Source organism: Alosa alosa, chromosome 14 (genome assembly GCF_017589495.1).
Source record: "Alosa alosa isolate M-15738 ecotype Scorff River chromosome 14, AALO_Geno_1.1, whole genome shotgun sequence".
NCBI lineage: Eukaryota > Metazoa > Chordata > Actinopteri > Clupeiformes > Clupeidae > Alosa > Alosa alosa.
The window spans coordinates 3,418,900-3,435,251 of NC_063202.1; the positions used below are offsets into that span (position 1 = coordinate 3,418,900).

Consider the following 16,352-nt stretch of genomic DNA (forward strand, 5'->3'; position numbering starts at 1 on the left):
CAGCAGGCCTACTTATAGCCCTATATTCACCCATGCAACATTTGTACAGTGCACAGACATGAAACACATTTGGAAATATTAATTGCAGTTACATTTATTCATGCAATATTTTGTGCTGATAGAATACACCAACATCTCACAAACCAATGAGATATGTCAAGTCAAGACAGTATTCTGCAGATGACATAATTGGACAATACCTTGACTTCACATTTTCTGTCATGCTGAAATATAACACAGCAAAATATATTCATTATTTTAAAACAAATAAGAGTACATCTTGTTTACAGACAGCCAACAAAGGAACATTAGGCAACAATATTCTAATAAGGTTTTATAATTCTTATGAATATCATTTAGTCCAGAAGGTATAAAACCTTACAAATATTCAGGTCTATCAAAACACAACACTCATAATGTCTAATACCTAGGAACAAAGGTAAAGGACATGTCTATAAATGTTTTAACAGACAAGCTACCATTTCTCTCAAATATATGTAAATTGATCATACAGTAAAAAAGGCCAACAGTAATAGATATTTATTTTAGTGCTTTGTTTCCACCTCCATTTTGTGACACAGTTATCACATATGTCAGTCTGTATACTGTTTGTTAAGGCTCCTCGTACAGGCATGAAGTTCTTGTCATCACCACAACAAAGGGTTATTGACAGGGTACAAGACTACACCATACCTCTAAGAATAGTAGACCCTCACACTTACATGACCTGTTTTCATGAGGCATGGCAGTCAGTGGCAGTTCTCAAGGGTAGTAAAGCATCATTTTCAATTTAAACACATTTTGAATGTTAGGATTAAATACCATGACTAAAACCGTTTGAATCTAGTGATAGGTCTTATATGTTGTCTGTGCTTGTCTTGCTCCAGTTGTGTCAGACTTGTAGTACTGGCCAAGTAAATAATGAATTCAAAGGGATATGGAGAATAACATACCCCTAAATTACACAACAATCCATTTCTAGACTCAGTAAGAAAACAAACAATCATAACATAACAAACATAACATAACATAACATAACCATTACCAATTACAGTTCACGAAAATAAGTATGGCCAGACACAGAAAACAGTACTTCAATGTAGTGCAAGTTAAGAATGCGTACTGTACAAGTCAAGCAGATGCATGGGTCAACACAGTTACAGGGAATTAGTCATCAAAAGGTTCTTGCTTGCGCTCGGTCATTCTAGCACATCGCGGACATGTTGTTGAGTTGTCATAGTAACAATCCCTGAAAGCACAATTAAAGAAAACAATATAACTTCTATAAAACAAGGCATCTGTAAAGCAACTCATCACAATTAATTTCCGACCAGTTTCTCTGACTAAAGGTTCTAGAGGTGAACATCAGTATATGACAGGGTTTTGGTGTGATTATCAAAAACAGAACCATATGTCAATGCAATCGGTTTGAATGAAACCAGTTTATCATGTATGCTATGTATTTGCTTAACAGTCTCCCATTACAAATATCACTCTATTTAGAGCCAGCTGGAGAAAAGCAACCTCCTTGATCCACAGATGTGATATACCTTCCCTCAGCTTCGAAGTTCACAAATTATTTGAAAATAACATACATTCTGTTGTTATGTATTTGTTCTGTGCTACTGTTGGCCTCCCTCTGCAAACCAGAGTAAAGGGCCGTTCACATCAGGAACAATAACTATAGTGATAACTATAGCCATAACGATAAAAGCATCCACACTGACCAACGATAAGCAAAGTCTCTCCTTGTGTTAATGAATGTAATGGCTCTCCTTGTGTTCATGAATGTAATAGCTTTTTTTATTCTCAAAATCTCTCTGAAAGTGATCCCCAACGATATCGTTCTTCATGCCGTTATCGTAGTTTATGTGTGAACGCCATCATTCATATTAACGAGAACAATATTTTTTTACAGTTATAGTTCTCATTCCTGGAGTGAACAGCCCTTTACTCTGGTTTGCCTGACATTTTGCTTCAAACATGCCCTAGTTTAGTCAATAAGGACTGAGCTATTTATAAAGCTTGTGTTTCCTGAATTTGGCCTTAATATGGCTAATTAATCTACCTCTGTGTACTGGTATACCTGATTACGAAACAGTTTAGTGGAGAGCAGTTTGTAAAATATATCCTTGGTTTTTAGTTTGTCAAGATGTATTCCATTATATCTTATATAGGTGAGAAATTATTATTTATCACTAACAAACTCTTAATAGTTTTGCAAAATGAGAAATGTAGAGAAGAATGATGAGAAATGTGAAATCTGTAGTGTTTTTCTTCTCTCTATCGGTATCCAAAGTTTTAAAATTCTAGTATACCAAGGGGAATGTAATGATATTAAAACTATTTATAACTAATTGCATGTTTATTTTATGCATATTTCGTGATGTAAAAGTTGTGCTTGCCCTCACCTGTGGAAGACAGCAGAGCAGTCTTGGCATACAGATGTGTGGCTATCAAAAGGGAAGAGAATGTCTCCCTCTTTGCACAGTTCGCACACAAACCCTTTGGCTTGGCATCGCTACAAAGGAAAAGAGAACATCCTGAGTCATTACAGTGAGATTGAGTGCATGGCAATAAACAACCGTTATCTGGAGAACATCTTCACTGCCATTTTGGTTCTGGTATGCAGTGACCTTAACACTGCCAGTTGCAGACTCACCTCGCAGTCCAGTTTGATGTGCTTGGCGAAGGTGGTGTGGATCTCAGTAAGCGAACAGCTGAGGCGGCCGGTGGAGATGTCGATGAGGTCCTGCAGCGAGTACATGTCATCGTTCTCCACAAAGTGCTGACGGTCGTGGAGCTAGGAATCGAGAGAGGGAGAGAGACACTCGATTAGAACCACGTCTGAGGAACCCAGGGAGCAAGGAGGAGGAGAGAGAGACACTCGATTAGAACCACGTCTGAGGAACCCGAGGAGGAGGAGAGAGAGACACTCGATTAGAACCACGTCTGCGGAACCCAAGGAGGAGGAATGATGAAAGCAAATATCACGGTTTTCAAGTTTGTTTCACATAAACACCAGAAGGTGGCGCCAGAGTTGCATGACACATACACAAAGATTGTCCATGTTTTTTTTTTTTGCTTCATTTTTTTTGTTTCCATCATTTTTAGACTAGCTTTGCGTTGTTGTTTAAGGATACGGGCACTTGAGAGATATTGCTCTGTGATTAAAACTGAGCAGAAAGCCTTTCCTGACGGGGAAATGTCCCGACTCTTCTTTAATGGGTTCAGCATGTTTGATTAGTTTGAGCTACGTTGTACGTTGTAGCCATCCCCTCCCTTGACATCAGTTTTAACAATACCAGCTATAAGCTAGAGTGTTTCCAGACCACTGTGAACTCAGATATTCACCTGTAGCAGTAGCCTGGCTTCCATTGCCTCCTTACAGGTAAGGAAATAGGGCTTCATCAGCAGAATGTCCTGACGCAGCTTCTGTAAGCACGCACGCACACAAACACACACACACACACACACACACACACACACACACACACACACACACACACACACACACACACACACACACACACACGAGATTCACCTTGACACCTTTATGATTTTTCTAAATGAACTTAAGCTAAAGAACATAAGCCAATCCTTTAGATTATCCCAGCTGTTACATCAGGACACAAGGCGCCATGTTAAATCATCAGCAGACAGCACAGTGATCTGGTGTAGAGAGGGTGCTTTGTTGGAGTTCAGCTCCTCATGGTCTGGTGTCAGTGTGTCCATCTAACGGAGACACTGACCTTTTTGTTATGAGTACAAGTATAATACTATAAGTATAATAAGTATTTGTCATGAGTATAAGTATAATACTATAAGTATAATAAGTATTCGTTATGAGTATAAGTATAATACTATAAGTATAATAAGTATTTGTCATGAGTATAAGTATAATACTATAAGTATAATAAGTATTTGTTATGAGTATAAGTATAATACTATACGTATAATAAGTATTTTTTAAGGAACACACAGTGGTGCAAGAACATTTGTGAACCTCTGACATTTTTTTAACGCCTAAATGTGATCAGATATTTATTCAAGTGATATGATAGGACAGAGAATCTAATAGAATATGTATTGACAAAAATGATGTATTTATTTATTAATTGATCAAATAATCTATATCTATTACTTCTGTGAGAAAGTATGTGAACCTCTTTATAAGACAATTAAATTACTGTTTATCAGTCACACAGAAAAGTTTCAAACAGAAGAATATTAAAGCAACACCAAAGAACTTTTCCTCTGTCACACGCACCATTTGTTTATCCAGCACCGGCTTTGCAAATAACAATGTCCACAGACAAGGTAGAACATGTTGCATGATTTTATGAAAGTATGATGTATTGCGACATCAGATGCAAGTAAAATTTTAGTTTCTTATGTCTCATTCCATCGAACTACAGATCCGCTACCCGATCCGGCAAACTTACATAATGCGGTTATAGACGATAGAGGGCTGCGAAGCGAATGCAGAAAGTGCCGCTCATCCTGTTATGAGTTGATGAACCACTGAAACGAGTTTGGAAACATTATTTTAAGGTATAAAAAACTCTTTGATGTTGCTTTAAGTCACTGATATCTGTGGGCTGTCTTGGGATCATTAGGTCAATGTACATTATGATTGTGAATAGAAATTCTGTACTCTACCTTTTTTTTAAATTGTCCTATAATTATTGAGAGAACTGCTTTAAAACTTAAACTGTTTACCATGTTGTTAGTCGCTTTGGTTAAAAATGTGTCAGCCAAATGTAATGTAAAGTAATGTCATGTAGAAATTCCATGGGATTCCCTGTACTCAATGTTATGATCAAACTGCAATATATATTTTATTAAAGGAGATTTTGGAAATCTATATGGGGCTTACAACATTTCCTGCACCACTGCACAAGTGTTGATTTTGAATATTTGTCTTTAGAGGCTGTACTGACGTCAGTACATTTGCAATCAAGAATCAGTAAAGTACCTGATATCTACTATAACAAAGCATGTGTTCATAGAAAGTGATGGGGATTGCTTCACAAACTAACCCTGATCTCCACCAGTTCCTCCACAAAGTTGAAGAGCAGCGGGTTAACCTCCTTCAGCTTCAGAACAGGCCGGGATATCATCAGAGCCAGGTACCGCATGGATGAGCGACATACCTGGGCACAGAACATTCCATCTCACTTTTAGTTTTGCACCAGAAATAAGGATACATTGGAGACATTGATAATGGGCTAAGCCCGAAACATTTGTTTCCTAGTTTTTTGTCCTTAGACTCATTGTAAAAACCTCGGCTCTCAATACAAATTGTATTAGTATCAAGCCCTTGAGTGCGCCTCTTTTTTTCTACTATAATACTCAACTTTTGGAGTTTACGCACCAGGCAAAACATTACAAACTTAAGGCGCAGACACAGATTCGCCATTGCACCAGAAATAAGTCCACTGAACATAGACCTGCAGCTTTCCATAAACAGCTTCTTTAAAAGGTGACATCAGAAGTAGGTTGCCATTGGGTAGAGGCTTTGTGTAAATGTCACTGCTGGTTATGTAAAGGCATTAGTGTCCTGCTGTGAGGGCTCATACTGCCATAATCTTTAATCACTCAAACATTCATACGCTCAACAACATAACAACACATAAAATGGTCTGCTTTCATTCTTTTGGCCATTTGCCAGTCTTAGGTAATAAATACCGTCAGTCAGCAACTGTTTAGGTGTTCAGGTCTGGAGACACAGTTACACAGTTTGGATTCTTGGAATGGAGCCAACTGTTGGGGGGTGGGGGGTTTCACCGTACCTTGTGCGGATCAAATTCCCAGTTGTGGATGACACGTGCGGGGATAATGGCCGTGTCGTTCCAGTGGCAGTTGCTGCAGTAGTACTGACCGGTGTAGTCGCACTGCCGTGCCTCAGATGGGACCCCCCCTGCAGGACACAAGAAGTAAGTTTTGCTTTATTGCACATAAACTATTCTGATGACCATCTGTCAGAAACATAGATTGATAAGACAGTTTCTTAACTTTCTTAACTTATATTAACCTGTGTCTTTGTGTCTCTTGTGCTATTTATGTACCTGACTGAGAGACAAGTTTCCCTTTGGGACAATAAAGTGAGTTGAACTGAACTGAACTGAACTGAACTGAACTGAACTGAACTGAACTGAACTGAACTGCACCACCATTACAAGGGCAGTATATTCATGTTGCAGATATCATGTAGACAGATATAAAGGAAAGAGCAAAAGTGAAAGAAATAGAGAGGGAAAGAAAGAAATTGTGCACCTTAGATACACTTACTACAGTCCCTACAGAGCTAGTTAAACTATTTGATGCAACTTTTGTCCTGTTGAACGCACAGGCAAACACCGAGCTACACAAAGCCTGGAATGGAATCCCATACACTGGGCAAGTGAGATTGTGATGACTCAGTGAGGCTCTAACAGAGCATGCGACAGGCTCAGATGAGTTCATCGTAGCCATGGAAACAGTGGACCAAGCCCAGCACTCACGCAGGGAGACGGGTGTTCGGCACTCCGCACATCTGTAGTCCTGCTTGTCAAGGCCGATCTCCGGGCAGATGTTCAGCTCATACTCCGACTGGTGGCTGACCTTTGACCTCACGCAAGGCTTGGTGATCAGGTTCATGCACTTGCTGTGGCACCGGTAGTAACACCCTTGGGTGGAGCAAAGCAGAGGGAGGCAGTCCATTCTTTGAACATTTAAAGAGCTCAACTAAATGTAAGTCTAGACGTTTAACTAATAGTTACTTAAAACTGCAATTAGCTCGGACCAAACTGGTAAGCTATTAAAGTAGTCAGTTGAGTCCAAATTTAGACTTTTGAGTCATAGTTTCTTAAAAATGCAATTGAGTCATGCGATACTGGTAAGCAAAAATGTCATTTGGATGGATTTCGGAAGGGTTTATGACACAACACAACACTCATTTCAGCCAGCCAACTGTTCATCTGGCTGATTGTTGGGCAAGGCACTTCCCACTTACATGGTGCAAATACACAGTGCACAATTATTCCGCATAACCCTTAAAGGAGTACCGTCGGAAATTAACGTTCTAAAGAATACCTGGGTTCATTGAATTCAACATAGAATTTTAGAACCTTGCGGAACTGAATCTTATGTTAGAATGTTCAAAAACATCCCCATTTGAATGCAGTCAGCCCCTTCACCAGAGTAAACACAGATGGGACTTCATACACTGCAAAAAATGATATCTTACCAAGTGTTATAATTTTATATTAAGATAAAAAAAAAAAAAAAAACAGTTTTTTAGTATAAAGATACTTAGTCAGAGCTTTCTTGTAAGATTATTTGAGTAAGTAATTTTATCTTAATTTAAGATAAGATTGAAGATGTAAGACAATTTAAGGTAAATTTGCTTAATCCACTGGTAGATAAATGTACTTGTTTTTATGTCTTAATTTAAGAAGATTTTTACTTATTTTAAGTCAAATAATCTTACAAGAAAGCTGAAAGTAAGTATCTTTATACTAAAAACAATACTAACTAGATTTTTTATCTTAATATAAGATTATATAACACTTGGTAAGATGTCATTTTTTGCAGTGTATGCCTTTCAAATCATACCACTATATAGAGGGAGAGCAAATTTGAGGAAAAGTTGGTAAACCACCTTTCTTACCTAATTTGAGGGTGCTGATTCTGAATATTTTGTTTACCAAGCTCAATTCTGAGTTCTAAGCTGCATAATCAGCATTTTAACATAAAATAGCGATTATTTTTGCTTATTTTTCCCTAAATTGGGTTGATTTCAAAAGTAATCACTAAAACCAAATAAAAGTGTTCTCTAAATACATGTCTGAGCATTAAAGAAGCCATACTATAGTTTATTAACGTATTTAATGGGAACATGATTACAGTTAACATGTAATAAACTCGAAAATTCTAATCAAAACACAACCATATTTTTATTGCTAACATAGTGAGTCACTCGTGGTGTTTTATGCATTTAATCACAATAACAAATTGCACAGATAACCTTCAACTCAGAATATATCCTACAGTACATATGAACTTAGATAGCGGGAATAAGCCTAATGCAGAACTGCATCTACCGTCAGCAACAACCGACAAGTAAAAAACATTTTACTTGTAGTAACACTGGATTTGGTATGTGTGCTTGGCTCCATACTAGAGCTTGATAATGTGCTCTTCTAATATGCCATTGAGCAGCATCACTTGTTGGTGGTAGAGCCTCCGATCCTCGACATCTAGAAAACAGAGTGGCTCTGGCATAGTGTTGTCACGATACCAAAATTATGACTTCGATACAATACCTGCCATAAATATCTTGATACTCGATACTGAAACAATATCCAAATCCTAAAATATCTGGAAAAGAAAGGACGCAGGCCTCCTCCAAGTGTATTGAGTCATTTGTGTTGAATTTGGTGCACTTTTGGTCAATTCTGGGTTTTAAACTTCTAAACTTCCTACATAATTGTGTGTGATTAAGTCCTTTATTGTTTGTTATAGCTCATTTATATTGTGTGATGTTTTGGTAATAAATTACCTTTAAATAGCCAAAGTAGGCTAGATCAAGGTCAGTGTTCAAATTACTGCATGCAAATCACTTAATGCTATGCAGAAGAGCCTAATCGTTAGGCCATCTGATGTAGGCTACCCTGGGCCTTCCTGTGTTTATGGGATTTCTTTGACAGTTGCAGAGGGAAAAAAGATAGTCTTCTTTGCTCTGAGTGTAATTTAATAAGTACGTTTCAACCACTCTTTGGGTCTTAATCAGATAGACCTACACCATTATTACATTACATTTGGCTGACGCATTTTTAACCAAAGCGACTAACAACATGGTAACAGTTAAGTTTAAAGCAATTCTCTCAACAATTTTAGGACAATTTTAAAACGGTAGAGTACAGTAAGAATAAGTGCATCAGTGAGTGCTGTTTTTAAACAGTTGAGTGTCAGTTCAAGATGGGTGGTAAGTGCTAGGATCAGCAAAACTTGTTGCAAGTGGTGCTATGAGATGAGGTTCTCTAAAGAGCTGGGTCTTCAGGAGTTTTTTGAAAATGGAGAGGGATGATCCTGCCCTTGTAGGAACTGGCAGTGTGTTCCACCAACGAGAAACAACAGATGAGAAAAGTTTGGATTGGCCTGAGCGTATCTGTTGCAATATCTGTGTGCATTCCTACATTAGGTCTATTTCTTTGATAGTCAACATCATTTGCTACCACATAACAAATACCAAATAAAAATACAAAAGTTTCTTACAAATATTCCTGCATACTTCTTAAATGTGCTGCAGTCAGATGGGTGTCCTAAAGACATAACTAGATCTTGAGCATCTATTACCAGTGTTGAATGAGCCGTTTTTGCAGTGATCACTACTGGACATTCCACATTGCTAGACAGCACTTGAGTGAGGATAGACTTATTTCCACTTCACAAATAACCATCGCTATCTGCAATAGCTACAGCACAGGGACAATAATCAGTTCATTGTCCTAGGTTCACTTCCCTTTCAGAATCATATGCAGTAATGATGATGCACTGGAGAATGTTTCTTTTTTTTGCACTATAAAGGATATCTTGTCTAAATGTTTTGCAAATAATGCAATCTCCATAGCACTCTTCAGCAACTATCAAACAGGCACTCTTCCATTTTTTTGCATGGCTGGAATTTGAATGATAGGAAAGAACATCAGTGAGATGTTTTAACTAGGCAAGCACAATCGCCTTTACAGTAAAAGAAAAATACAGTGTGAATCCTCTGTAAAGACTGACAACTGTTCATAATAGTTAGTGACAAAGTACTTTCTACAGAAAAATGAGCAGTCACCTACTATTCTATCAATTTATTATCAAGGAATCTATTTTGCTTCTAAACGTCATACTGAATTTTAGCTATTATTTCAATTTATATTTTAATTTTAGCCTATTTTCATTTGCTACTTGAGGGTCATTGGGTTAATTCCTGTCCTGTCCTACAACATATCTGATACATAAAGAGTATATTAATGCCTTATCTTTTGCAAATCCTATGATATCTGATGGCAAAACCAAAAAGTATGTGAATTATGCTAATTATGCTAATTAGCAAGCTTAAAACTCAAAATTGAGCTTGGTAAACAAAATATTTCAATTCAGCACCCTCAAATTGTGTGAAATAGCCCCTTTACCGACTTTTCCTCAAATTTGCCAACAGGACTTTTTCTGAATGTTTGTTAGCTATCTGCTCTCCCTCTAATATGAGTTTAGCCAAACTTGACTGTTGAGAGAGTTGTCGCTGTGGGTCTGACTCACCTGTGCAGGTATACCAGGTCTGAATAAGACCCCAGATAACGGCGCTGCACTTGTCACAGGTCTGCTTCACACTCTTGCTCTTCTCCTTGGAGAAGCGATGCTCCAGGAGCATGCGGAGATTGGGCTCTTCCTCCTCTGGGTCCTGTTGGAATGACGGACATCACAGACTGTCAGTCCTAGCATCAGTTGCCGCAAAGCTTCGCGTTTTTATTACCGAAACTCAACTCTGCGCAAATTGTGCTGCAGGTTGCGTTATTTTTAGCACTACCACTGAACCTTGGTCTGGACTGGTAACAAATGAACTGCAAGTAATGACTCCTGTGAGTTTCACATGTGCTTTCATGCATTTTACATGCATTTCAGCTTACCAAAGGCTTCCAAATATGTTACATCAAGAAGAAACTAAACAGAAAACAGTTGAGAAACCCCTACAATCAATTTTAAACATCCACATATTTACATGTAGTAATAGTAAAATGAGTATTAGGGTAAGATAAGAAACCTCAACAAATGCAGATCACATGCCACACACCCACATCCTTCCTCAAATGCTCAGCCCTCACCTTGAGTTCCTGTAGTTTCAGGCGGAGGTGAATGAGTTTGACCACAGTGTCTTTCTGCCTCTCGGAATGCTCTGGCAGTTCCAAGATCAGTTTCTTGCACTCCTCAATGGCTTGCTTCAGCTGTTCAATGTCAGATGCCACAACGGAACCCTGCTCAAAGATGCACACAATCAGCCTGATTCTAATCATTCATTTCAAACTGAATGCAACTGACTGTGTGCTGTAACACTGTGTGTGTTACGTTTCTGAGTAAACAACTACAGGGCATTTTCGAGAAAATGCTAATTGTGGCAGGCAAATGTATCAGTTCACAAGTCATGCAAAAAAAAATTACCAGAAAAAAATCATTTCTATTCTGTGAAATAATCTAAAATTATATCATTCATGGCAAAGGGGGTTAGTGTAGGTCCAGTACAGAGAAATTAGCAATCTCCTGTGATCAAAAGTAAGCTTCCTCTAAATGGGTTTTGTTTTACCACAGGAATATATATATATCATTTTCAAACTGTGCAATAATGTACATTTATTTTGCCAATGAAAAGAAAGGATAAAATTACATTTGTTCAATTTAAATTACATTTGTTCAATTTCAATTACATTTGATCCAAATTAAGCTGAAAAGGCTCCAGCACTTTGCAGTAAAAAAGTGTCCTTTTACATCCAGATTTGTTATCATTTGAATCTAGTAACTAGACCTCTGAATCAGTCCAGGGGGGTATTCCAAGTGGTTTAGTGATAAACCTGGGTAAGTTCACTCAGAGTAAGTGGTAAACCTCCTACAACAAGAGCCCTTGGGTATCGGTTAGGAACCGGTTCCAAACGTTCCGATCCATCGGAATCGTACACATCCACACGTTAACGATTCCACTAACGATTCCAATACAAAGCTTTGTTTTAGAAATGTTTACTTTTTTTAGAAATTTTAAAACATTCAACTTCTGTACTGAAATTGCACAATTGATATTTATTCTCTAAAATCACTTTAAATTAGACATTCAAAGCCAACAACTCTCAAAGCCATCCTATACAAGTGTTCAGCAAATGGTACAGGAATCGATATGGGAATCGAACCGATAAGCACACTCGACAATGGCATCGATATCGATAATTTCTAAATGATGCCCATCCCTACCCCCCAGTGTCTTTAAATATCTCTTCCAAAGGCTGATTAGTTCATGTGTCTACGGTGGTGGCGATGGGCACGCGGCGGGCACCACCCACTTACCACTGGGCAGGAGAAGTGATCCTCAGCCAGCCCCAGGTCCATGGCCCGGTCCGAGCTGTGGGTTCTGGTTTCCGAGGAGAATTGCTCGGGCCTCACCTCTGCAGAAAAGAAAAGAAGATGTACCGTTTGTTTTTCACCCTCACCAAGTTTAAAATCTACCATGAAGCACAACAAACTAAAGAGCAGATGTAGCCTATCCTTTCAGACCAGTTTGTACTGACTACACTGCTCACACAGCTTTGCATACAGCTATCATATTCACAGGAGACACATGCTGATGCTTTTTTGTTTTGTTTTGTTATAGTTTTTTACTTCTCTCCCTGCTTTTGTGTGTTTTTACTGTTATTTGTACAAACGTCTCTGTATGTTTGACGCCTGATCATTACCAGGTTTCTGAACGTTTTTATTGTACAGCACTTTGGCCAACTGATGTTGTTTTTAAAGTGCTTTACAAATAAACCTGACTTGACTTGACTTGACTGTAACAACCAATAAAACTATGTCATAACTGTTGGTTAACTAATTGTTAACATTAACAGTGGTCTTTCACGTTATACAGTGTGGTTAATGTGGTGAGCATAATTCACACACACAGCATCTAACTGTTAACTCTCAGGCTAGTGTCCAACTACAACACATGCAGAATAGAGAGTTAGCCAACTTTGTCAATGTCAGGACAATTTTAACAATAACACTGTAACCATATAATTAACTACAATACTGCCATGCAATATTGGCAATACAATATAATAATACAATAAAAGAGAGAAAAATATGGAAGAATATCATGTTGCGGAATACAAAAATGGTTACCACAAGATGACAACAAATCAGTTTTTGGCTCTACAGAACAGCTACATATAGAAATAAAAACACTTTGGGCTTTTACAATTTAACAAGAGTTCACCACTATGTTGATGTAGTAAATAAGTAACCGTCTTTGGCTCTACAGAACAGCTACATATAGAAATAAAAACACTTTGGGCTTTTACAATTTAACAAGAGTTCACCACTATGTTGATGTAGTAAATAAGTAACCGTCTTTCATAAAAAAAAAGGCAACACTGACTTTGTTAAGCAATTTCCCCTTTTCCTCAATTAAGAAGATAACATTACAAATCCCTCTTTCTTTGGTAAGCCCATTCCACCATCAAAACGCATTACAAAAGCAATCTAAAAGCACAGTAAGAGTGGTACCTGCATAGACTTCACAGTAAAGCATGATTCTTGAGCTCTGAAAATGATGTGACAATAGCAAGACCAGCCAATCGACTGACCAAGAGTCTTTTATATCACTCTTCTTTAAATATGATACACTCCGAAATCCAAACAGGAACTGATAGTTGCTTCAGATCACCTGACCTTCGTTTCAGTTTTTGCTCCCTGTTCCAAAAACACACTCAGGATTTCATAAGAGAAGTCCGTTGAAAATGTCACCACTTGTAAAAGCAGAAGAAGCCTCTCTATGGTCTTCAGCACAGACTCAGTATGTTACTTACTTGCATACTCAGTTTATTAGACTACATACTTACATGCCACAAGCAGTATTTGGACATCGTACCAAACGTAAGAAAGACATGAGAATTGAGACTGACTTATTGCACTCCCACACAACTGTTGCAGGCCTACTCTGCCTGCCTGCATTCTATTTTATCTCCATTGTGGCACACTCCTGAGGCAGTTGAAGGAGGTCATTGTGTACATTCCAGGTGCAGAACAAAACAAACAAACTCAATAAATACTTTAAAAGTCTGCACACTTCTTGATTTTTTTTCTTTCTGTGTTCTATTTTGTCATGCTTGACAAACTGTCAATAAATACTTAAAAAGTCAGCACACTTCTTCAACTGTTCTTTTTTTTTCCTATTTTATTTTGTCATGCTTGCACTCACCAGCCTTTGAGGGGCCAGTGCTCTCTGTTGAGGTCTCATCCTCTCCTCTGTCGAAGGGGTTGACAAGACCTTGGCGGAAGCGGGCAAGTCTCTCGTCATATTCCATCTCACTGTCTACATCTGGGGGAGCATCCAACATTCATAGTCACTCACAGTCACTCAATAAAACACTCCTCGCTCAATACAATTATTTGTTTGTAAAAAATATTAAAAAAGACATCTTCTGAGGAGCAGACACACAATCCATAGCAGTCATAGGTGGATATTTGCAGACACTGTGACATGTTACTTTGCCCCTATTCCAAGGTCTGAGCCCATATCCAATAGGTCAGAGACATTACTCTCACTCAGTTTTTTTTTTCAGTGCAGGATACGCTTACTTGTGGAAACTTGTTTCATGGGCAACATGAAATTGGAGCATTCCGCATACATTTACTTTAATCATATATTATTACTATGTTGATGGTCCCAGAACTGCTAATTTTACCTAATTTCTTTTGAGTTAAGCAAACTTGGGAGGACATTAGACTAGGCTACCATCTCTACAAAGACTTATAGCATACAACTGCCCAATCTAAACTAATGTATCCTACAAAATGCTTATTGTAGTTTGTGTGCAGAGCAGACACCACACTTGGTGCAGGCAAACGGTTTGGCAAAACCTACAACTAAAAGCATTGTTTACATTGAATGTGGACTACACAAATAGCCTAGGGCTAGGGTAAAATAAGAAATTCGTGACTCAAGGCATCATCACTCCTTTCTGAGCCAGGTTCATAACTGAACAATGAATCCTTTGACATTCCTGCATTCTGTCTTAAGACAAATGGGTGACGACGTTACATGTCGACTTCTGATTGCAACATGCATTAGCGATTATTCATGCTTAGCCTAACGTTATATTGTGACTGACTTATCAAAGGTAATGTTACAGGGTGATGATAGCTGCAAAAGTAAAAAAAGGAGCAAAGACTCATTCACAACTCAAATTATACTAAAAACAAGACGCTACCTTACGTTCCGATACAGTAGCAATTACTATCTGAATACTGAACGGTGGACACATTCGAATGACATGACTGTGAATTCTTACAGTATTTAAACCTCGTTAGCAAAAACGTTGTAGCTGCTATCTATTTTAAATTGTAAGGATTATCATGGCGAGTCAAAAGTTTACATGATCTAACAGTAGCGTGCTAGCTACCTATGTTATTAGGCACCTGTGTATGAAAATATATTTGGCGAAACATTTCACAACCCGACTAAGGTGAAAGGGTATTTGTCAAATTAATATTTTGGACATTTTAAGGTTTACGTCTTCATATGGAATGTGACTGCCTTATTGCATGGCCAAAATGACGAGCAAGCAAGCTAGCCACCAGCAGCATCACTGACAAATACAGGCTACATTAACAAATTTCTGGTTTTGTCGTGTTAGCGATTTAGCTAACTAGGATAGCTAGCTTTACTAAGGTAAACGCCTAGATTATATCCACAGCTTACCTCATGGTAGTGTTCCAAACGATGATAATTAAGGCAACCCTTGTGCAAAATGAGTCTAAAACTTTAGCACGTTAAAACGTTTTTGTCAGACAACCAAGTCCTTCTTGTTTTGCAACCTGAAAAACAGCAGCATCACCAATACCCTGACAACTCAAGCATGAAATAGGTTGAGTCATAGTCAGGAGAGACATCTAGTGGACAGACTCTGTAAGCAAAATATGGAATATGTATGGTTTGCAATTATAGAATGTTTCTATCCAAAAGAGTGTGCCTTAATAACTTTTGCCATCCTCTGGTGCGTCATCATTGTGATTGTGTTCAACACTTTTCCCATTTATTTCTATATTCTTATCATGAACAAAGGGGTAATTTGCATTTTCAAGTTTTTCTCACTTGAATCAGGACTGTTGATGCAACAATGGATTTCAGACTCTCAAAACAGCACATTAACTGGAAGTGACCCTATATGCTACTTCCTCTTTTGTGGCCCCTTTGGAATCCGCAGTTCCAAGGGGAGTGGATTTTCAGTTACCCTCCTGAAAAAAAATCTTTGACAAAACATTTGCTGATGTATGCAGGTTTTGCTGGGCGAGGTTTGTCTACTCTTGTGTGTTGAGCATTTGAAGCTGTTGGCCTTGCTGGCCTCTGCTGAACCAACCAAAACCTAAAAATAACCAGTATGTGAGCCAAAACTATAGCCTTGCTTTTTTCCACATTTCACTGTTATTAAACTATTACTACCTTAAAAAAAGAGCACATTATATATTTGGACAAAAGCGACCTGCTAAAGCATTTCACCATAACCATATTATTAGGCTACCTGTAAGCAACCTTGGGTGTCTTTAAAAGCTCTTTATTTAAAAATGTATTATTATGA

The 16,352-nt window shown here is 38.1% G+C and overlaps 1 protein-coding gene across 2 annotated transcripts; it reads right to left on the bottom strand.

Moving 5' to 3' along the window:
• Positions 1 to 72: 72 nt before the first annotated feature.
• Positions 73 to 15,642, bottom strand: def8 (differentially expressed in FDCP 8 homolog). Of its 2 annotated transcripts, XM_048263544.1 has the most exons (12): positions 15,476 to 15,642; positions 13,973 to 14,092; positions 12,082 to 12,179; positions 10,857 to 11,006; positions 10,294 to 10,435; positions 6,507 to 6,671; positions 5,796 to 5,923; positions 5,043 to 5,156; positions 3,355 to 3,435; positions 2,663 to 2,803; positions 2,412 to 2,521; positions 73 to 1,249 (listed from the first exon to the last, which is right to left on the bottom strand). In XM_048263544.1, the coding sequence occupies exons 2-12, from the start codon at positions 14,076 to 14,078 to the stop codon at positions 1,168 to 1,170; spliced, it is 1,317 nt and encodes a 438-aa protein (XP_048119501.1). In that variant the 5' UTR covers positions 14,079 to 14,092; positions 15,476 to 15,642; the 3' UTR covers positions 73 to 1,167. The 2 variants fall into 2 exon arrangements, with proteins under 2 accessions (XP_048119501.1, XP_048119502.1); XM_048263545.1 differs by lacking the exons at positions 13,973 to 14,092; positions 15,476 to 15,642 and adding an exon at positions 13,279 to 13,367.
• Positions 15,643 to 16,352: the final 710 nt, after the last annotated feature.

Bases quoted from the DNA above. Each gene is read 5' to 3' on its own strand.
- def8 (XM_048263544.1), bottom strand. From the start codon at position 14,078: ATGGAATATGACGAGAGACTTGCCCGCTTCCGCCAAGGTCTTGTCAAC. The intron at 5,924-6,506 runs GTGAGTGCTGGG...TGTGTCCTGCAG, and splicing joins CCGAACACCCGTCTCCCTGC to GGGGGGTCCCATCTGAGGCA. The intron at 5,157-5,795 runs GTACGGTGAAAC...TTCTGTGCCCAG, and splicing joins GGGAATTTGATCCGCACAAG to GTATGTCGCTCATCCATGCG.